This window comes from Squalius cephalus (assembly GCF_949319135.1).
Source record: "Squalius cephalus genome assembly, chromosome: 7".
Taxonomy (NCBI): Eukaryota; Metazoa; Chordata; class Actinopteri; order Cypriniformes; family Leuciscidae; genus Squalius; species Squalius cephalus.
Window position 1 is genome coordinate 19154276 of NC_137128.1, and position 22570 is coordinate 19176845.

A 22570-nucleotide genomic window follows, 5' to 3' on the forward strand; every position below is an offset into this window, starting at 1 on the left:
AAAAACACCCGTGTCCAACGCCAACCTTTTTTTTTATTTTTTTTTTTTTATTAATGCTAAATAACATAAGAACATTGTCAATGAATTACATACAAATGCATATACATATAATAAATAAATAAAAAACAAACAAAGAAAAAAAAACTATTTATACAAAAACAATGAAAAACAAAAGATGACATGGCAAGAGATATGACAAGGCATACACTACAATTTTATTGATACAATAACATACATTGGTGTACAAGAAAAGCTTTTAAGTGCATGTATTCATAATATTTAATAAATCTTTAGGGCTTTTTTATTATTTATATATCGAAGAGATTTAAGAAGTGAGATTAATTCAGTGTCAAAATAAGGATAGGATAGAATACCAATTGCAAACTTTTGTTTATGAATGAAGAATTTGCCATATAAAATAAAGAAATTAACAATGTACTCTAGGGGTGGCCGACGCCAAGCCAAGTGGAATGACACCCCCTATGGTGACATAAAGAACCACTGAACCGCGTTTGGAACCGATTCACGGAAATGAGTCGGACAGCCGTTCACTATAAGAAACTCAGTGCGCATGCGCGACCAAGTAAACTTCCTTCAGGAGTCTCGGCTTATGATGGGAACACTATCAATGAGGTACTTGTTGTTTTGTCTTATTTAAAAATGCAAATCTACTCATGTTACTGTCTATCATGACAGGTCTGTTGAGTTCATTTGCTTCATGGCATGCATGTGATAATTCGTCGCACGCAGTGTCTTTCACCGTTAAAGTTTTAATTACAATGTTTTCTGTTGTTTTTAGACAGGCACACAATCATTTTTAGTAAAACTGTTGGCATGCATGAAAGGCATCCGGGTATAATGAACATATGTGTTAGCACGTATTATTCACTGTTTGTTGTGTTTGCTCGATGTGGACCTTTTATGTTTGGGCCATTAAACAACAACTGAAAATTCTGAGAATAAAACCTGCACAGATTGTGCTATATCTACATTTAATGTTTCCCCCTTTATTAAATTCCACTAATAAGTCCAGCCCAGGCATTGATCAATCTGTAAATGCTGTTATGGTCAGTGTGGAACTTTTTCACATGTATATTTAGGCGAGTGGGTAAGATTTTTTATATATATATTTTTGAAAGAAGTTTCTTGTGCTCACCAAGACTGCAAAAATACATTAAAACCTGTAATATTTTGAAATATTGTTATACTTTAAAATACCCTTTTTCTATTTTAATATACGTTAAATGTAATTTATTCCTGTGATGTCAAAGCTGAATTTTCAGCATCATCAGTCCAGTCTTCAGAGTCACATGATCCTTCAGAAATCATTCTCATATGCTGATTTGCCGTTTAATAAACATTTCTTATTATTATGAGTGTTGAGAACAGTTGTGCAGCTTCATATTTTTGTGGAAACCGTGATACATTTTTAAAAATATATATATTTTTGATGAACAAAGTTCACAAGAACAGCATTTATTTGAAATAGAATGTTTTGTAACAAAGTAAACGTCTTTACTGTAACTTTATTTTAATGTTTTTCGAAACAAAAATATTGCATATCTCGTGTTAATGTGTATGTCATTGTCTAAGATGTTATTTCAGTAATAACTCAATTTTGCAAAAAAAAAAAAAAGCTTTAATGGCAAAGAGCAAATTTGACATTTTTCAAAATATCTCTTTGTGTTCCACCGAAATAAAGTGTAAACAGGTTTGCAGAAATCATTTTAAACACCCATTTTCTATTTTAATATACTTTACATGTAATTTATTCCTGTGATGTCAAAGCTGAATTTTCAGCATCATCACATGAGTCACATGATCCTTCAGAAATCATTCTCATATGCTGATTTGCCATTCAATAAATATTTCTTACTATTATAAGTGTTGAAAACAGTTGTGCAGCTTCATATTTTTGTGGAAACCATGATGCATCTCTTCAAACCTCTTGTCTTCTCCTGTCTTCAGGATTGGTTGGTGCTTCTGCAGATCATTGGGCCGCGTGCGGACACACTTCATCATCAGCTCTATTGTGTTGCTGCTTCTGGCCGGAGTCTCTCTGACCTTTTTACTGCCTAACAATGAGGACGGCAGGATTCTCCAACAGCTCCGCCATAGATCCAACGCCTCACTCCCCCTCCCGGACCCAGAGGACAGTTTTACTATAATCATGCAAACGTACAACCGCACCGATATACTCCTCAGGCTCCTCAATCATTATCAGGCTGTGCCTCACCTGCAGTGCATCATCATAGTGTGGAATAACCCCGGCGAGCCACCGCCCAGGAAACTATGGGATGCCCTCGGCCCACACCCTGTGCCCGTCTTCTTCAAAGAGCAGAGCGTCAACAGAATGCGCAATCGACTGCATCCGCACCCTGAGATCAAGACTGGCGGTAGGTGTGTGATTCTCACGTGAAGGAGAGGTGACCTGCCAGGTAGTTCACACAAAAAAGTTACAAAACCGTATTTTTCCCATTTAGGGTCGGGGTCAATGATGTGAGACTGCCCTCGATAATAAAAAGGAAAAGTCTTTTAAAATCTAGATTAAAACACACATGAGTGTACACATTTTTATTTAACAGGGACAGTGCAGATTACTAAACATTTAAATATCATAAATTATTTATTCCTATATACCGTCAAGATTTTAGGGAAGTCACATTTTAGAGCTGGGACTAATTTTGGCTTGTCATAAAAGAGTAAAATGATATGATGTTTTAAGAAACTTGACCGTAACACAGTCATGGAGGTCCATTTGGACCATTTTTTTTAACCGTTTTTACTTTATGCCCTACAAAATGATCTAAACAAATGTTAATTCAGAAATTAAAATCATGCTCATCATAGAAGTAGTGATGGCATGTATGAATTGCATTTTAATATACTGTATTTTTAATAAATTAATAGATAAGTTAAATATGATTTCTGTCCTATTTATTTAATACAATGTAATGTTTTCTCAGAAGTATGTCAGACAAACAGGTTTGGAACGACATGATGGTGAATGAATTATGACAGAATTAATTGTCATTTTTGGGTGAACTGTCCCTTTAAAGCACAATCCTACTAGATTCATTACGACTGTATTTAATGTGCTCTTGTTTTTGAGATTGTACTGACCGACACTCTCTCTCACCCGGCAGCTGTTTTGATGCTAGACGATGACACATTGGTCAGTGTTCCCGACATCAGCTTTGCATTTTCTGTCTGGAAGGTAATGTTTGCCATAAGCATTGTGTTATGGACATTCTGTGGAGATATTTTCTGAAAGCAACTCTAGGAAATTTGATCTGTGTTTTACTTGACTATCTTTTTACATTCTGCTTCAATTACTCTCTTCAGAGACCCATAAACAAACTTGTTTTCATTTCAATTTGTGTTGTAGCAATTCCCAGATCAGATTGTGGGTTTTGTTCCACGGAAGCATGTGACCACAGCATCTGGTGTGTACAGCTATGGCAGCTTTGAGCTTCAGGATCCAGACAAAGGTGGAGGCGACAGGTGAGATTTGGATCAATTCTGCATTTCCAAGTTAATGCAAAAGTCGGACATGAAACCAAAACTGACCTACTTACTTAATACTTGTTTCTGGACTTATTGTCCATGATTCATTGGAGCACATTATTCCAAAGGAAAAAGAAATGTTTAACTCGCTTCACCTCTGAAACAACTTTCCTTCTGCTCTTTTTATTGTTCGTCCCTTCCCCAATCAATTTCTGATAGATAAGGTTTGCCTTGTCCTATATTTTTCATGGTTGGATATTCTGAAATATTACTAAGCAGTGTGAAAACATTGCTGTGACTAATAGCTGTAAAAGAAAGTGTGCTTCATACCTCCTGAAAAGTGATCACCCGATTGCCCCCCTGAAGTGCAACGTCATAATTGACAGCTGTGCTGCGCTTGTGATTGAGGGCTGCGTTTAACTCCATTTGTTTGCTTGTACACAGCTATGGAATATGACACAGCGCTTTCAGCGGTTTCTAAGCTATTTTATTGATAAATCACAGAACAGTGTTGACAATACATTTCTGCACTGCTGAATGTTTCTGTGCACGCGATCTCACGCCCTCTATAGCCTACGATCAGCGACTAGTCAACTTCAAGTCAATAAATATTAATATTAAAAGTAAATATAAATATAAATCCTAAATATAAAATAAATACTAAATATAAATATTTTTAAAACCCCAAAAAGAAATAAAAATGACAAAAATTACTAAAACTTACACCAATATGAAACATAAAAATATAAAAGCTGATTTAAAATATGAATAGATACTATAATAGTATAGAAATAATCCTAAAATAACACTGGTTTTAAACTTAACTGATAAAGTGTTCCTTGTCGTGGACACTTAAATGTATTTGATCCCTATTTCGCATTATGAAAGTAAAATGTGTTGGGAAAAGAGCAGCACAAAAGTCACAACCACGCAATACAGCCGAATAAATGTCATTTCATCATTCCATTAGCTATTCAATGATCCTGGTGGGAGCAGCGTTCTTCCATCGGCGCTTCCTGGAGCTGTTCCGAGATCAGCCCGGTGAAGTGCACACTCTGGTGGACCAAACCCAGAACTGTGACGACATCGCCATGAACTTTGCTGTGGCACATCATCTCTCACAGGTGTCCGGACTGAAGCGCCCCTCTGGGGTGTTCGTGAGGCCCGTGGATATGCGTAACCTGGAGAAGGAGGCCAGCAGCGGGTATGTGGGCATGTGGCACAGAGCGGAGCACATGCTGCAGCGATCCTACTGCCTCAACAAGCTGACACAGATCTACGGAGAAATGCCGCTCCGCTACTCCAACATCATGATCTCACAGTTCGGCTTTCCCAGCTATGCTAATCACAAGAGCAGGATATGATGTCAGCATATTTTGAGAGACAGGTGCAATCTCAGTGATGATCTTTTTGGACAATTTTAGAGATTTTAAACACTTGAAAGTGCACATCTCATAATACATGAGTTTGTCCAACACAGGTTTGATGAAATTTTGCGACCGTAACATTTCTACATTCTCAGGCCTTTGTGGTTTTACATTTTTAATAGCTAGAAATGTAGTCTTAGATTCTTCTTTTTTGATTTGAGAATTTATGCACGTTCTTATGATGCTATGAAACCTTGTTTTCACCACAGAATAAAAAGTAAAAAGGATAATTATTTGTGACTTTTTATCTCGCAATACAGACTTTATAACTTGCAATTGCGAGTTTATCTCACAATTCTGAGAAAAAAAGTCAGAACTGCGTGATAATACAGAACCTTTAAAGGGAGAAAATGAAGGGAAAAAATATGACATAGGAGTGAAAATTTATATTTATATTTAAAATTAAAAATACATTCTATATATTATAGAATGTATTTCAGTGCTTTTGCGTTCGCTCGCAAAAAATATGTTCCCCTGAGAAAATTTGCTTTTGCTCGCAAAGAACACACAAGTTTTGCGAGCGAACTTAAATTTTCTCAGGGGAACCCAAAAGTTTTGCGAGTGGACGCAAAGCATTGAAATATATTTTTCATGTATTCTTCCCATCTCCTATTTGTTTTCCATCTACATGTCCCTTTAGGGGCTCCGTAAGATATAAACTTGCAATTGCGAGTTATAAACATCCTTGATGTGTCATTACAAGTGCACAGAAAATGTGAGTGATTCCTTCAGAGTGAACACGAGTGAATCTGACTGCAGTAGATGTGAAAGATATGTATAAAAATGATGTTATTTAAGCCAGCGCAAATACCTGTATTTACATCCTCATATACTGATTGGCTTCATCACTGTCTCCTCTCCACCAGTAAGCTGGTGTGTGGTGGGCGTTCTGGCGCAATATGGCTGCCGTCGCATCATCCAAGTGGATGCTGCACATTGGTGGTGGTTGAGGAGATTCCCCCATCTATGTAAAGCACTTTGAGGTCTCAGAAAAAGCGCTATATAAATGTAACGAATTATTATTATTAATTACATCCTGTTTTCGGTTGAAGTCCAAAGTAGTCGATTGCCGAGTTCACGCGCATAGGTTTAGTTACCTATGATCACGCGCGTGAACTCGGCAATCGACTTACTTTTGAACTCGTGTTCACTCTGAAGGAATCACTCACATTTTCTGTGCACTTGTAATGACACATCAAGGATGTTAAGAGGCTAAAAGCAGGTTTAAACATTGCCCCATTGAAGTCAACAGGGTGCAAATTTTAAAAAGAGGATAACACGGTGTAGGCAACACCGATTTTTGTCGTTGTTCTCTGTATTGACAGCACTCCAAATGTACAAAAAAATGAGCTCAATGTTAAAATTGACCAGAGTTCACCTTTAAATATATAATTTTTATTTATATTTAAATAAGACACCTAAAATAAGGAAATGTAGTTAATTAGTATTACTTAGTACTTATATATATTTTTGATGCATTGCATATTCAGATAATCATACAACAACAAAAAATCTGGGGGCCATGAAACTTTTGTGAAAATGATCAAAAATGCTGGCGGTGGCTGGCAACTTTCTTTTTAAACGCTGGCAGGGAAAGAGTTAATATAATTACAAAACTTTATACACTCCTGGGTAAGAACATCTATAAATATTTTCAAAGAATTTAACATTTCATAATGTTTGTTCAAATTATAATTCTTTTAAGTTTATAAAATTTAATTAAAAAAAAAAAAAAACTTAATAGTGGTCATCAAAATATGAATTTTGATATGAATCAGAAAGCTCTCGGATTTACTCAAAAATATCTTAATTTGTGTTCTTAAGATGAACAAAGGTCTTACAGGTTTGGAACGACATGTGGGTGAGTAATTAATGACAGAATTTTAATTTTTGGATTAACTATCTTTGTTCATCCAAAACTCGTTACATTGTTTTTGGAGGAAAAGGGAAAATCTGTGTGCTTCAAAGTTTAGAGAAAGGAATTTCCTTTTATCTGTGCCAAGATTTCAATACATGCAGTGTGTAAAACAGTGGTTCTCTGCGGTTTTAGGCTATTTGCTGAATACGCCATGTGCAGTTACGTGCAGACTTATTAGAGAGTATTTGGCTAAGCATCCGCTATGAGTTTATGGCTATTCACAGTTCATTGTCAGGTTGATGTCAAGCACATGATGCAAGATAATCTAAGGAAATGAGGTAAAGTAGAGAAAAGTGTTACACTTTATTTTAAGCAGCCAGTATTACTGTGTAATTATACATTTAAGTACTGACTAATAATAACTATATGTACTACTTACTATAGGGTTAGGATGATGGTTTAGTTTATGGTTAATTGCATTTAATTATGCATAATTTATAGTTATTATAAGTAATTAATGACAGAGTTTTCATTTTTGGGTGAACTAAACCTTTAAGTGTCCAGAAACTTTTTGGGGACGCTGTATATACATTGTGTTTAGAGATTGTCTTTCAATTATCCATCTTATTAGAAAATAACACTGTTAGTAATAAAACGACTAAAGTACAGAAAACGCAGCCCAGCTTTGTATTCGCCTGGCCATGAGATATTTACAGTATAGATAATGTCCAGGTGAATGTTCCTTTCAGATGAATGCTTCATTTTGTTGATGTGCTCTTCATCTGTTTAGCTGAGTGTGATGTTGCTGGAGTTTGTCCTGGGTTTCTTTCTGCAGTATCGGATCAGCAGCCCAGCGATAGTCAGCAGTGACACCAACCCTGCAGCGGGCAGTATGGCTACCGGCAGGTCTGCCATTTTCACCACATCGGGTCGTGCTAGATTTTAAGGGTAAAGAATCATTGGAGTAGAGAAACATCATTGTAAGTGAAATATTATAGCCTTATTGAATAAGTTATGTTCTCTTTCATCATCTCGTTTTCGAGATCCACCTATGGGAAGGGCATCCGTGCCTGACCTCTGCAGAAGCATCCAATTGCACCAAGTCTGGCTAGATAGACAGAAGCGCGAAGCCAATGCCAGGTAAGGCCCCGCCCCCTTACCTAGGGGCATATAACGGCTGCAGCGCTGCTATTCTCCAGTTGACATTCGCTTCTCGAGATCTCTGCACTGACACAGTTCGGTTAGATTACGCTGCTCACTTTCATGTCTTCAGGAGGACATATCGCCTGATCAGCCTCCGCCAGACGTGACAGTCGTCTTTTCAGCCTTCTGCTGTGTTCTGCATTCGGAGCTGCCCGCGCTCTCGCCGTTTTTCACCTGCTCCTCCTTCCACGGCTGCCCACCACGGATTTTTACGAGTTCTTCTCCGGAATGTCGCTGTCTAAATCTGCCACTTCTCCGGGGAACAGCCTATCACGGGCCTGCCCGGCCGCATCTGGTGCACTCATTGCCGCTAAGGACCTTCACTCGTTCTGCGTGGTCTGCTTGGGCCTTAAACACGCTCAAGAAGCCTTGGGGAACCCGGAAAATTGCAGTCATTGTCTTATGCTGCCCAAGAAGCTTTTACGACGCCGTCTTAAAGTTGCAGCGACCCAGTGCTCCGAGCTCGGCCTTTCTGACTCGGATGGGGGACACGGTGACGACGACGCGCTACCGGGGGACTCCCGGGGCGCCTCTTCACTTATTTGGGCTGACCAGCCCAATCCCGCATTCCCCGAAGAGGACATCTTCGCGGGCAACCTCACACTCGCCGACGAACCGGCCAGTTCCGGCGATGAGGATGACGCGGCCCTTCTTGGGGTCTCAAAGGACGAGGAGGCCATCCCGCCCTCTGGCGTTCCCCAGGCTAGCGCCCACGTGGCCTTGCCTCAGTCCATCCTCCTGGAAGTTTGTGAGCGAGTGGCCGCTCACCTCAACATCGAGTGGCCGGCTCCACAGAGCGCCACCGACCAGGAGAGGGATATTTACGACGGGAAAGTGTTGGGACCTCCTCCCGGTCCTAGGAAACAACTCTTCCCTGTCCTTCCAGCGTGTGCAAAGCACATGAGGCACAATTGGAGCGACCCGCTCGACTTCAAACACGGTCTCACGGGCCTTGAGCCTGCGGGCACTCTATGGCGCTTTCTGTGGTGGGAGAGCGTGTGCTCTGGCTTAACCTGTCGGGCCTTCCTGACAGTGAGAAGCGGCGCATCGCGGGCGCGTCGGTGGAGCCCGGCCCGGCTCTCTTTGGCCCCGCCGTCGCATTGATGCAACAACGGCAGAATAACCCACCTCCTGCTAAGCACTGGGGAAAATCGACTCCCGCCGCGGCCGCAGTTGGAAGACCATCTAACCCTACCCCCACCGACTCGAAACGCAAGCGGCCAGCCTGATGTTCGGCTGATGGGGGCATCGAGTCCTAGTTCACGGGCCACGAGCCCTATGGACTCTCTTCCTGTCCCAGAACCCCTGTCCAAAAGACACAGGGTCTCCCGCGGATGGGTCGGTTCCCCTCCTCCCAGCCCATGTGTTTAATGAACGTTGTGTGCCCCCCTCCCCCCCACGTTCAGGGGGTCTGTTGTGAGGAAAAGATCAAAAGCAGTGTCACCACACCGCACACACTCTGTTCCCCTCACCCAATTATTAAAGGCTTCGGCCCCAATGTTTCCCCAACACAAAACACACAAAAAAACACATTAAAACAAACGAATCAAATGAAATCGTTACAGAGAGAGGATTTCTCTCCGCAGAGAGAATTCATCTCCCTGCAGAGAGAGAAAATCTTTCTGAATCCCTGCATGTCGCCCCTTGTTCATCCACTAGAGGGTGCCATTGCATCACAAATAAATCAGCTGGCCTTGCACAGCTCCGCTGCGGCACGGGTGGGAACCCTCGCGAGTCACGAATGGGCTTGGCAAACTGTTTCGGCTCCAGAGTGGGTGATGCGTACTATAATGCAGGGATACAGACTGCAGTTTGCAATGAAACCCCCGCATTTAAACGGCGTTCTCTCTTCACACACGGAAGAGAACGCCTCACACATTCTGAAAGAGGAAATATCCTCCCTCCTAAACAAGGGAGCGATTCAGGTGGTGCTCCCCAGTCTGATGAATCAGGGATTTTATTCTCGTTATTTCCTGGTCCCAAAGAAGGATGGCTCTCTCCGCCCTATCTTGGACCTTCATGTGTTGAACAAACATTTGAGGAAATACAATTTCAGAATGCTAACTCATGGCTCGCTCGCCCGCGCCATAAAACAGAACGACTGGTTCACATCAGTCGACCTGAAAGATGCTTCTTTTCTTCATATAAGCATTTATCCGCCACACAGGAAGTTTCTTCGTTTCGCCTACCAGGGCACATGTTACGAATTCACAGTTCTGCCATTTGGGCTCAGTCTAAGCCCCCGGTGTTTCTGTCTGTGTGCGGAGGCGGGCTTAGCAACCATGAGAATGTCAGGTCTGAGGATTCTGACATACATAGACGATTGGCTCATTATAGCCGAATCGAAGGAGAAAGTGTTGCAGGACACCTGCCGTGTGCTCACGCACGTCACATCTCTCGGGTTCAGAGTGAATGTGAGCAAGAGCAATTTTACACCCAGTCAGAATGTCATTTTCCTGGGCTTGGAGTTGAACTCAGTCTCCATGCGAGCGCATTCTCTCTCTAATGAACTGTCTGTCGCAGTTCAGAGAGGGGGCGAAAATACAATATCGCACATGCCTCAGGTTGCAGGGTCTTATGGCTTCATCCATCCAGGTTGTGCCGCTGGGACTCCTGAGAATGAGAGCGTTCATGAAATGGGTTTTGTCACTACATTTCAGCCCAACGCGCGATCTTTGCCGCTCTGTAATAGTGATGCACGCCTGCTCGGCAGCCTTGCGCCACTGGAAGAGCGCAGACTTTTACGCACAGGGAACCCCTCTGGGGACGGTTATTATGCGGAAAGTTGTGACGACAGATGCATCCTTAACAGGCTGGGGTGCCACTCAGGAGGGCAGAACGGTGAACGGTCTGTAGCCGAGCAGACTACGTTCAGCGCACATAAATTATTTAGAGCTTATGAATCATTTTCTGCCTCGCCTGCAGGGACATCATGTGCTCGTACGCTGCGACAATACCACGGCAGTGGCTTATATCAACCGCCAGGGCGGCGTGCGCTCGTCTAAACTTCACGCTCTAGCTTACAAGCTTTAGGTGTGGAGCAGATGGGTTTTCCTGTCGTTACGCGCGACTCATGTTCCGGGCATTCTAAACAAAGGCGCGGATCTTCTATCGAGGGGAAACCCAATCTACGGAGATTGACGCCTTCACCCGCAGATAGTGGATATGTTATGGATGAGATTCGGACAGGCAACCGTAGATCTATTCGCCTCGCGCGAAAACTACCATTGTCCTATGTTCTTCTCGCTAAAGGACGTGGACGCGCCCCTCAGGGTAGATGCACTGGCCCACCCGTGGCCCAGAGTGCTGCTGTATGCTTTTCCTCCCCTGTGCCTGATAATTCCCACACTGGCCAGGGTGAGAGAGCAGGGCCTGTCTCTCATTCTGATAGCACCCAGGTGGCCCAAAGCACCATGGCTGGTGGAGATAATCCCTCAGTTATATGCCGAGCCATGGCGCATCCTCTTATCGGGCAGCATCCTCTAATCCGCAGATTTATGAAGGGTGCCCGTCGCTCCTTGCCAGTCATCAGGAGAACTGTTCCTGAGTGGGACCTCTCCATGGTGCTGGAGGCTCTGTCTCAATATCCTTTTGAGCCTCTGGGAAGTATTTCCCTAAAGCTGCTGTCTTTCAAGACAGCTTTGCTCTTGGCCTTGGCATCAGCTAAACGTGTCAGTGAGCTACATGCACTCTCGGCTCATCCCTCGTGCACTAAATTCTCTCTTAGTGGAGATAAGGTTTCCCTTAAGCCTAATCCGGCCTTCATGCCGAAGTGCTTCCCTGCGTTCACGTCGGAGGTGTTGGAGCTGTCCCCTTTTCACCCTCCACCTTTTTCCTCCCCGGAGGATGAGAGGCTAAATGCTCTGTGTCACGTCTGTGCTTTACAGACATATGTGACCAGGACCAGTGCTTTCCGGAAGAGCGACCAGCTCTTTATTTCATGGGCTCCCCCTCATAGAGGGAATCCCATATCTAAGCAACACCTCTCACATTGGCTTGTGAATGCTATAGCTTTGGCTTATGAATCAAAGGGAGTGCAGCCCACAGGGGACATCATAACTCATTCCACGAGGGGCATACCCGCCTCTTAGGCTTTGTTTAGGGGAGTGTCACTGCAGGACATCTGCTCCGCTGCCAGTTGGGCTTCTCCTCATACCTTTGTGCGTTACTACCGGCTGGATGTCACCAGAATCTCGGTAGCACATTCGGTTTTAGGAGTGGGGTCTTCTTAGCCCTTCCCTGCAACCCCGTTGGAAGTAATGAATAAGGAGTGAATGGGCCGGCAGGCCATGCACATTCCTGTCACCAAGCTTGCATTTCCATTCCTTTTCTGGGTATATTTATATGCACATTGGTGTTGCTGGGGTTATCGTGTGTGTGTTGCATACATGTTTCATGTCCTGCATGTGCACAGCAGTCATGTGTGTGCGTCAGGATTGCAGGTTCATGATTATGGGACGTGTCGGGCACCGCCTCCCTGGGGCGACCGTCCTTCTCTGGCTTTCAGAACCTCACTGTGAGTGTATTGGGCAATCAGGGAGCTGTCCATGTCTCTCCCATAGGTGGATCTCGAACACGAGAAGATGAAAGAGAACAATAGGTTACTGTTGTATCCCCGGTTCTCTGAAACATCGAGTGAAGAGATCCACCGGCTTTGCCCCTCTTGCCACACGAGAAGCGAATATACTTACTGGAGAATAGCAACGCTGCAGCCGTTATATGCCCCTAGGTAAGGGGGCGGGGCCTTACCTAGCATTGGCTGCTCGCTTCTGTCTGTCTAACCAGACTTGGTGCAATTGAATGCTTCTGCAGAGGTCAGGTACGGATGCCCTTCCCATAGGTGGATCTCTCCACTCAATGTTTCAGAGAACCGGGGTTACGACAGTAACCTATTGATTAGTGCTGTTGTATAATGTCTCTGCCAAAGGGTGTTGTAGATATTTTTATAACTTTTTTTTATTAAAGTTATACTATGTAACAATTTTTTGTAAAAAAAAAATATATATATATAAATAATGAGCAAGTACATCATAAAACCATCTTTCAAAATGCATTACCATAAATCAGTATGGTAAGCCTATAATAATTATTCCCGTTTTAGACATTTGCAAAGACATTTACTAAGCGAAATCTCCAGAAATGTTCCAAACTCACCTTCGACTGTAATTTTGATTGTGCTTCTCTCAGTGCCGAAGTCATTTTTTGCTTCACAAATGTAAATCCCTCCATCTGTTATTTGGACTGATGGGATGTTTAAAAGCACAGCTTGTTTGTTCAAAGTTCCTGACGCAGCGCTCTGTTTATACAGAGTCAATTCTGCTGACCCATCGTCTGAAGAACACAATATGGTTATGTTCTCTCCTTCTTTTGGGTCTTCTCTTTGGCTTAGCTGGATTTTGGGGATGTTTGGAGGACCTGCATTTAAATGGAGTTTAAAGATCATGGACAGGTTTAAAATGGTTAGACAAGACAGCTAATCTTATCCTGAGTTCATTTACCCACCTAGAACAATGACTTTTACCCTCATTTGCTGGCTTCCCACTGCATTTCTTGCGTCACAGCGGTACCAACCTGCCTGAGACCTGGAAGCGTTATTTATTATGAGCTTTTCATTCTGGCTCTTATTCTGTGCAGGTTCAGTCTCCTCTTTCCACCACAAGATTGTTGGTTGGGGATTTCCATCTGCCTGACATGTTATCTCCAAATGTTCCCCAAGCTTTACTGAGGGATTATTACTGGAAATTGTAATAGTCCCTGGACCATCTAAGAAAGAAATGTAGAATCAATTATGACAAATGAAAAGTGATTTAATTTAATTGTTAATAAACTTGTATTATTGAATATTCCGTGTTCAGTACAAGTTAAGCTCAATCAACACCACTTTTGACATAATGTTGACTCAAAATTCCCATTTATCTGTCCTTTTCTTTAAGAATATGCAAAAAATTTGGGTTAAAAGGAGGTGCTTACGCTGTGGTCATGCTAGACTTTGAGCAAGCAACATTTTTACGGACTCTGCAATGGTCATATGACATCACACTCTGCTACGTTTAAAAAAAAAAAAAAACATTTCAATATATAATACATCAAAAATGTAAAAATATTCAATCTACTCCACTTTACTGCAGTGCTGCACTTCTGCAGATTCAAAGTTTGCGTTCTTTTAATTTAGCTAAGATCTTCTATTGGACACACGTCTTCACAAGAGACAAATTCATAGGGCAAAGTTCACCAACACAGTGAAATCCATACAGGTTTGCATTTCCTGTTTCCAGCATTTAAAGGGCCGTTTACATGACGTTTTCAACTAAAAACAGAGAACTTTTAATGCGTTTTGGCCATTCATTTACATGACAAACGGGTTTTGAAAACGGTACCGTAATAGTCTCTGTGTAAACAACAAAAAAATTTGAATTTGTGAAAACGGTAACATCATGCGTATAAGTGTTTTTTTAACAAAGTGACATCTCCAACTACTGGCCTGGCAGCAGAACACAGCGCTTTTAGTCGTTTTCATGGATCTGTGAGTGAACTGGGATCGTTTTGACAATGGTGTCGCCTGTACGCGAAAAATGTAAAGGAAAAACGTTTCAGGTTTTATAACATTGTTGTCATGTAAATCTCGTGTAACCAGACTTTCAGACTGACGGCAGAAGGTCTGGACTCCATAGCAGTGTCATTGGCCAAGGACCGCCTAAGAGGACGTCTGACTGACATGTTACATTTCGTTTTGTTCAGCGTCATGTTTAGGGGCATGAAAATGTAAAATCAATGTCCCTACAATATTAGACTGGTGTGCAACCATAGGTGTAATTTGCTGGAGGGACAGGTGGAACATGTCCACACCACTTTTTGCCAGGGTCAATATTGTCCCCACCAGTTTTTGAAACATCTTGTGGTACGGATGTACCTAATACAAAAGAAACATCTCCATTTGATAAGCAGTTTGTTTGTGTTAAAAATAGAGGCGTTCTGGCGCTGGGATGTGTTGTCTTTGAAGTCATGATGAGTGTTTGTTGTTGCTGTTATCAGCGGAAGGGAACTGTGAACTCTTGGCGCTCGTGCACAGGCCAAACAGAGTGCTTCAATATCGCTTAACGCTGTTGCGGAAACTCTATTTGTTCCGATGAAAAGATGCAGTTGGCTAGATGTAAGGATGAAACTATGAAGTCAAGTCACCTTTATTTAGTGCTTTTTACAATACAGATTGTTTCAAAGCAGCTTTACAGCGATAACAGGAAAATAATGCAACAAAGTTTGTTTTGGCTGTACAGCAGCTAACCACATTCTCTTTCATTTTAAGTGCCTCACAATAACCTAAAAGAACTTGTACTGAACCCAGAATATTCCTTTATTAAAACTTAGCCAAGTGTTACTCTACAACTTACATTCAGCATTCGAATTACGAGTTTTTTCCAATCCAATTTCAGCGATTTTCAGTGTTGCCTTGCAACTAATATTCTTGCCCAGATCCAAGACAGACGGCGTATAATTGAACACAGAGGAATAACTCTGAACATTATCAAAAGATTCTTCAAGTTGATCCTTATGGAGTGTCTTATCTCCACGAAGCCACTCAATTTCTATCCTCTCCAAAGGGTAAACGTCGTGGACCGTGCAGCTGAGCTTCTGTGTTTGGTTTGCTATCAAACTCTTTATTTTGGGCAGTACAGGATCTAGTGGAAATGCTGCAAACAATACACTTCATCATAACAGCATCCACATCATTTACACATGTTTTTTGTTTTTCACTCCCTGTTTAAATCATAAAACAATAAAAAAAAAAATATTCCATAGTTACCATATACTGAACATATATGTTGTTGAATACTGTTAATTTGCTACTGCCTAGTCTAATCGATTCCAATTATTACTGATAACATTTCTATCAGTACTTAGACAAGCAGCATTATGTAGTCATTTCAAAAGAAAAGTATAACAGCAATTGAAACAACAATAAAACTGTTACTTGTAAGGAATGCAATCATCAAATAGTAACTTAACAATAATTATAGGAATAGTTGAAATGAATAATCATGGCCAAACTGGAGTAGGTAGGTATTATTAACAAGGAATATTTAGTATATTAATCCTGGTAACTTGTAGACCTACTATTAGCCTAATTATAAATGTTAAAATGGTTTGCCATATCCATAAACTCAAAATCACGTCTAACTGGGAGAACAGGAGAAACATTACTTACAGAACACATGTATATCTGACGTTTTCTCTTTGGTTTTTCCCTCACAAGTAGCTTTACACACGAATTTAATATTGTGTTCACTTGTGATGTTCCTGATCAGCAGGCGGGAAACATTCTGCTCATCTTTAATTTTTCCGCCGTGAAGTTTGTCCTGTAATGCTCTCCACATGAAGGTCACATTAACTGGACAACCTTTCACGCTACAGGTCAGCTCCAAATCCGTACCAACATGTTTAACTGGCTTTGGTGGGGTTAATTCTAGTTCAAAATAATTTTTTTCTGTAAAGAATACAAAATAAATGTCTACTGTCAAAATTATGAAATGTGGAAGGTTAAAATTGATTTAAAAAAGTGTAAGCTAGTTCTTCTTACCTGTTATTACGCTGAGAATATTAATCCACAGTACAAAAGTGATGCATTTCACTCCACACATCTTTCTTTCGTTGTGCATCAACTCAGCATGGATTCAGAATATTGTTGGATATTCCCAGAACGGCTGTTTCTGACCAAGATAATGATCAACCATCCCCCCTGCTCCTTTTTACTTTCTTTTTTTCAACCAAACCATATCTATTTGGCTCACTTCTCTGTCAGACTCCAAGCCACACCCCCTCACTTTTTCCTCATATTCTCCAAATTGTGCATATAACAAAAATGGTAGGCTACTTTAATTTCTTACCTCCAATAACCATGTATAATACTATACAATAAGGATCCGTTTGTTAACATTAGTTAACTACATTAGTTAACATGAACTAACAATGAACAATACTTCGATTGTTGCTTGTTCTCACACGACCAGGGACAGAGTATGACTTGTAAAGGCCCTGGGGCCAGTTATCTCCAAAGGCCCCCCCAGCCCCCCTCAGTGCGATGATAAAATCGTTTTTTGATAAATATAATGCTCAATGTTGTTGGTGAAGACAGGGCTGCCAAATCTCACGCATCGTGTTGACACTGTTCTCCGTTTTTTCACGCAATGAAAAATCCCGAAGCAAAGAGGCCACTGACACCAATAGACAAGACAAGGCAGGTTATTTTTGATCAGACGCGGCGTCATACGATTTTGCCGGGGCTTCAGCCCCGAATGTATTTTCAAAAGTTGACTTACAAATATGAAACCGGACAATAGCCTATGTAAAGCCCCGAAATCATAAGCTGCCTTATTTCTTTTTGCTTTGGCTTTGTTGCTGTCTCTGACTGGTGATTGTTGAAATCTCTCACACAGAGATTTCCACGTGAGTGATTTCAGCCTATCCTAGAATATCTCCAGGATTTGCGTGCAACAGTTAACAATCTCACAGCAATAAAAAAAAAAAAAAATAATAATGCAGTCAGCACCGCCGCACAGTCCTCTGTCAGATGAGATGTTTTCAGGCTATATGCAGGGGCGTTTCTAGGTTTTAAAAACATCAGGGGCTGAGCCCGAAACGTCAGCGGCTGGGGTTAGAAGATAACAGGCACTGTAGCCACACCAGACCACGAAGTTGGTTTCAGCAACTTTTTTCTTTCTTGAGTTAATCAATGTTTTTGGCACTAATCAAAGAAGAAAACCAACTTTTTCTAACTTCTAACTTTTAAAAAGAAAAAAGTTGCTGAAACCAATCTTTAATGCTAATATATAAATTGCTCATTTGCCTCTGGACACAAAAAGATTGCACTGGTGTTTGATTGAAATGTAACATCTGCAAAATAATCCTTGCACGATTTCTCATTTAAGGCCATTCCTGTATGGAATATGTGATTGTGTATTGTCAACAATAAGCAGAAACATTCTGCATTTCCATTTTGTACTGTGGATCATTCATTACAACATTTATCCTCATTCTCATGGTTACAAATCTACGGTGACCGGGAGGGGACATGTTCGGTTCACTTAGTTTTGTCGTGGCCACAACATAAACTTGTGGGAACGTCATATTAAGTCGTGGGAACGTGATAATAAATCGTGGCCTCGAGATCATTTTGTTGAGGTAACGATGTCATTATGTCGTGGCCACCTGATACAAAGTCGTGGCCTCGAGATCATCTGTTGAGGGAACGATATATTTTTCTCGTGGCCACGACTTCATCTTTTGAGAGAACGACATCTATTTGTCGTGGCCACGAGTTATGTTGAGGGAGCCACAGCGGCCAATACTGTAACCGTACCAGACTGGGCTACAGCAGAGATGGAGATGACAGAAGAAATAACATTTTACTTTTAAATTAGGAATGTCATATAAAGATATAGTGCGGTGTTTGGCATTAAGACATGGGTACGTTATAAGTGAAAGACACCTGAAGCGCATTCTTAAATTGAATGGGCTTTTTTGTCGCAGTTTTGCACTGGCATGAAGTTGGTTTAACGTTGGACGTTCGATATTCGCATATTTAGGGACCGTCTCAAAATTACATGCGACCATTGAGCTTTAAATATTTTCATATTCTGTATATGATCCCATACAGTAGTGAAATATATAGCAATATTTGCATATGATTTAGCAGTTTATTGTCATAAATATTAGTATTTATATCAGTAGGAATGACGAAGACAGGGGTCGGCACGACTGGGACACTCACTTTATTCTCTTTCCACAAAGTACAAAAATAGTTCACCGTGTCAAGCACAGCAACTCAAAACTATTTCAAAATCTCTTTCAAAGTCTCTCTTCTGGTAGCAGCGTCAGGTGAGGTCCCAGTCCAGCTCTCTCTCCCTCTCACTTCTCGTTCGCTGGCTTATATCCGGTCTCTCCACGGCAATTACTGCAATCAGACACAGGTGATCATCATTTGCACTTGACCTACTTACTCACCGCTCGGCCCCCTCCTTTCTCTCCTGCTACAGACTTCGCGAAACCACGCCCCCCTCGCCACAGTAGTTTTAAGAGTTTTTCAGTCGAGAATGTAGATGTTTGAATCTCAAATATGTTGTTTGTTTATACAGATAGCGCCTATTTAAAATTTTGATCTGACGTTTTCGGGAGTTGTGAGATCCAAGCGATCACCGGGCGCTCAGCGCTCATGTATCCCGCCTGGAACAGCCTTACCTCGGCTAGTGCTGCTGACGTTTGCCGCTGGCTGATGTCTCTAGTCTAGTGGTTAAACATGAGATATAATTCGTCTTGTGTAGGCTATATCTAACGGACGATCTTTGATCTCATTAATCTATAATATGTTCCCTGGCAAATCGTTTTGGCTGAGGGCAAAGTTTAGTTTCATAACTTTATATAACATTAAATTATTTAGCCTGCTGACTTATGTTTGACTGAATAGTTTAACTTACTTTATTTCTTGACTTGTATAGCTTCTTATACCTTTTAGGGTACTTATATTTTTATAATGGCTATTATTGACCAATAAAACTAAAATTTAACAAAAAGAGACAGGGTTGTGTCATTTTATTTTATATAGCCTATGTAAGAATATTTTAATATATATAAAATATGATATCACCAACACGGCATGTATTTTTTTCATGTATGGGATGGGAAGTATTTCAGAGTATGTTGTCTTGAAAGACTGACAAAGGCTCAAAAGAGACCATGACTTTCTAAAAGATCTTTTAAATACAGTTTTTTGTTTTACTTTTAGGACTGGAGAACATCTGGCAATGGGATGTCACGACTTCTTTTCTGTTTGTTAAATACTTAGTTAGGGTTGGGATCTCTGCAAAGGAGTACCTTCTCACAACATTGTGACACTTTATAGTTAACTTAATGAATTACTAACGTAATGATAGCAGTAGCACCAAAACGTACTTTGCAAGATTAAGCGCTGTTTTATATGGATTAACCCTTTCATGCATAGTGGTCACTACAGTGGACAGCTATTAAAAAATAATTTTCTTAAATTTGCACATCTTCCTCTTTAGTGGACCTACCCTGGTGCATCATCCTATACATTGCAACCAAGTGGCAAGCCGTTGTGTTTCGATTTTTTCCCCCTCCAATTGAGCTTTAAATATTGTCATATTTTGTGTATGACCCCATACAGTAGTGAAATACATAACAATATTTGCATATGATTAGCAGTTTATTCTCATAAATATCAAAAATCTAAAAGGTGTGCATCATACATGACACCTGGGTGAACAATGTACAGTTGGTTTTATGACTGTAAGTCATTGTCTTCAAATGCTATTGAGCTTTAAATAGTGTCATATTTTGTGTATGACCCCATACAGTAGTGAAATACATAGCAATATTTGCATATGATTTAGCAGTTTATTCTCATAAATATCAAAAATCTAAAAGGTGTGCATCATACATGACACCTGGATGAACAATGTACAGTTGGTTTTATGACTGTAAGTCATTGTCTTCAAATGCTATTGAGCTTTAAATATTGTCATATTTTGTGTATGACCCCATACAGTAGTGAAATACATAGCAATATTTGCATATGATTTAGCAGTTTATTCTCATAAATATCTCATAAAGGTGAGTGAGAGTGTTTTTGATTGTGATCAATCGCAATTAATCAGAAAAAAAAGTGTAATTAATCTAGTTAATTTTTTGGATCGATTGACTGCACAATTAATACGTTTAATCAGCCTAATATCATTACTTTTGTTTTGCATTAAAGTTATGTTACAGTTTTCGTTGCATGCTGAGGTGAGGAGCATGGAGCGTGGAGTTTACAGAGAGAACGCCAACAACGGACAATTGTCAGGCGTTCTTCTAAGAAGTTCATTGTGCAGGGGAAGTAGAAAAAATATCATTGCCTTTTAATGTGTTATTTTCTTCAATAAATAACATGATTTAAATACTGTATGTTGCGTTCCCTCACATTACCTCTTTATGTCTCTAATACAGATGGACATCTTTATTACAAGACTGCAAAGGGATCAAACCATCTAGTTGTCATGGATGAGAAACAGAAGGAACGGGTCCTTCGGGACTGCCATGACAACCCGCTACAGGTTGGCATCAGGGGAGAACTGAAAAGGACATTTAATAAGATTGCAAGCGCATACTACTGGCAAGGCATCTTTTCGGATGTCACAAAGTGGGTAAGATAATTGTAGACTCAAATTCCCGACCCACGAGATGGTTTCATACAGCCCCTCAAGTGTAAATAATTAACTCATGGGTACGTTATGTAGAGGCCACGACATATTATATTGAGGCCACAAGATCATTATATTCTATTAAATACTTAATGGTGTTAAATCGTGTCCTCAAGATCCTATGTTAAGTTTGAGACCCCTGATGTAGTTGTACAATGTAATGTGTTTCTGTTGTTTGCAATGTAACAAACACCTACATTTTTTTTATTTTATTTTTTTAGATTGCCCATTGTCCACAGTGTCAGCGTAATGATACTATTAAAACAGTGTGGCTCCAGTTTTGCACCCTATCAAGGTCACTAAAGCCTGGAATGTAATAGGATTTGATGGGACCATTTCCAACCAGTCCTCAGGGGAACATTTATGTCCTTACAATGCCTCTTCACCAAATGGGTTTTCGCCAAATCCCTGAAGTGTAAGACCGCAGTTGAGGTGGCTAAAGGGTTCTTACAAGCATTTAATGCATATGGACTGGTTGAAAGAATAATCACTGACCAGGGGAGGGAGTTTGTGAACCAGGTTATTATTATTTAGTTAAGATTTTATTATTACATTTTTTGGCTATATGTTATAAGAATCTACCATGTCTTGCATACCTTTTTGATAACAGCTAAATGAGGACATAATTAAGGTATTGGGTGTGACGCAGTGTGTCACATCAGCTTACCACCCTCAGTCAAATGGACAGGATGAGAGGACTAATCAGACTATAAAGAGGGCATTGTCAAAGTACTGCAATGGCATGCAGAATGACTGGGATGAAAACCTGGAGGATGTGGTGCATGCCATCTACACCTCAAAGCAGGTGATTGGAACTGCTTAAAAATTAAATGATTATATGCAATTGATTATGTAAATATAATTTGTTGAAACACTTTTTTTTTTAGGGCTCTACAAAGTATACACCATTCTTTTTGATGTTTCACCGGCACCCAATCATGCCAGAGCTTCTGCTTTGTAGCAGAGAATCCAAATGTTGTAATGGACACACGGATAGCAGAGGTGACAGCAGTACAGGCAAAGGTGATTGTTTGTAGTATGAACTATAATTAAGTAATAATTCACATTATTTAAGGTATTCTATTCATTCTTTTTATTATACATTATTTTCATAAGGTGTGGGATCACATTGAAAAAGCACAGGGAAAGCAAAAGGTGGAGTACGAGTCCCGTAAAAGAAAAAATATGAAATCATTTCACATCCACGAAGGAGAGGAGGTACTAAAAAGGTGAAAAAGGCAGTACATTACAGTAGATGGTCGAAAAAAAAAATTTCTACGGACTCAGGCGAGCCCTCCATATGCGTCCAATGGCAGCTTATT

General features: G+C 40.7%; 2 protein-coding genes across 2 annotated transcripts in view; one reads left to right on the plus strand and one right to left on the minus strand.

Moving 5' to 3' along the window:
* The first annotated feature begins 573 nt into the window (after positions 1-573).
* LOC307162364 (exostosin-like 2) lies at positions 574-5165 on the plus strand. The gene is made up of 5 exons (XM_079877605.1): positions 574-633; positions 1969-2396; positions 3147-3217; positions 3389-3504; positions 4478-5165. Exons 1-5 carry the CDS (start codon positions 611-613, stop codon positions 4869-4871), a joined length of 1032 nt encoding a protein of 343 aa, XP_079733731.1. The 5' UTR covers positions 574-610; the 3' UTR covers positions 4872-5165.
* Positions 5166-6383: 1218 nt separating this feature from the next.
* vcam1a (vascular cell adhesion molecule 1a) overlaps positions 6384-22570 on the minus strand; it is a 34405-nt gene continuing 18218 nt past the window's right edge. The window contains exons 1-6 of the mRNA XM_079877187.1: positions 16571-17562; positions 16199-16477; positions 15384-15683; positions 13498-13758; positions 13150-13410; positions 6384-7727 (exon numbers count right to left, since the gene is read on the minus strand). Of these exons, the coding sequence (XP_079733313.1) occupies positions 7579-7727; positions 13150-13410; positions 13498-13758; positions 15384-15683; positions 16199-16477; positions 16571-16649 (1329 nt within the window). The 5' untranslated portion in view covers positions 16650-17562 and the 3' untranslated portion in view covers positions 6384-7578. Of the gene's footprint in view, positions 7728-13149; positions 13411-13497; positions 13759-15383; positions 15684-16198; positions 16478-16570 lie in introns of the transcript that reaches the window.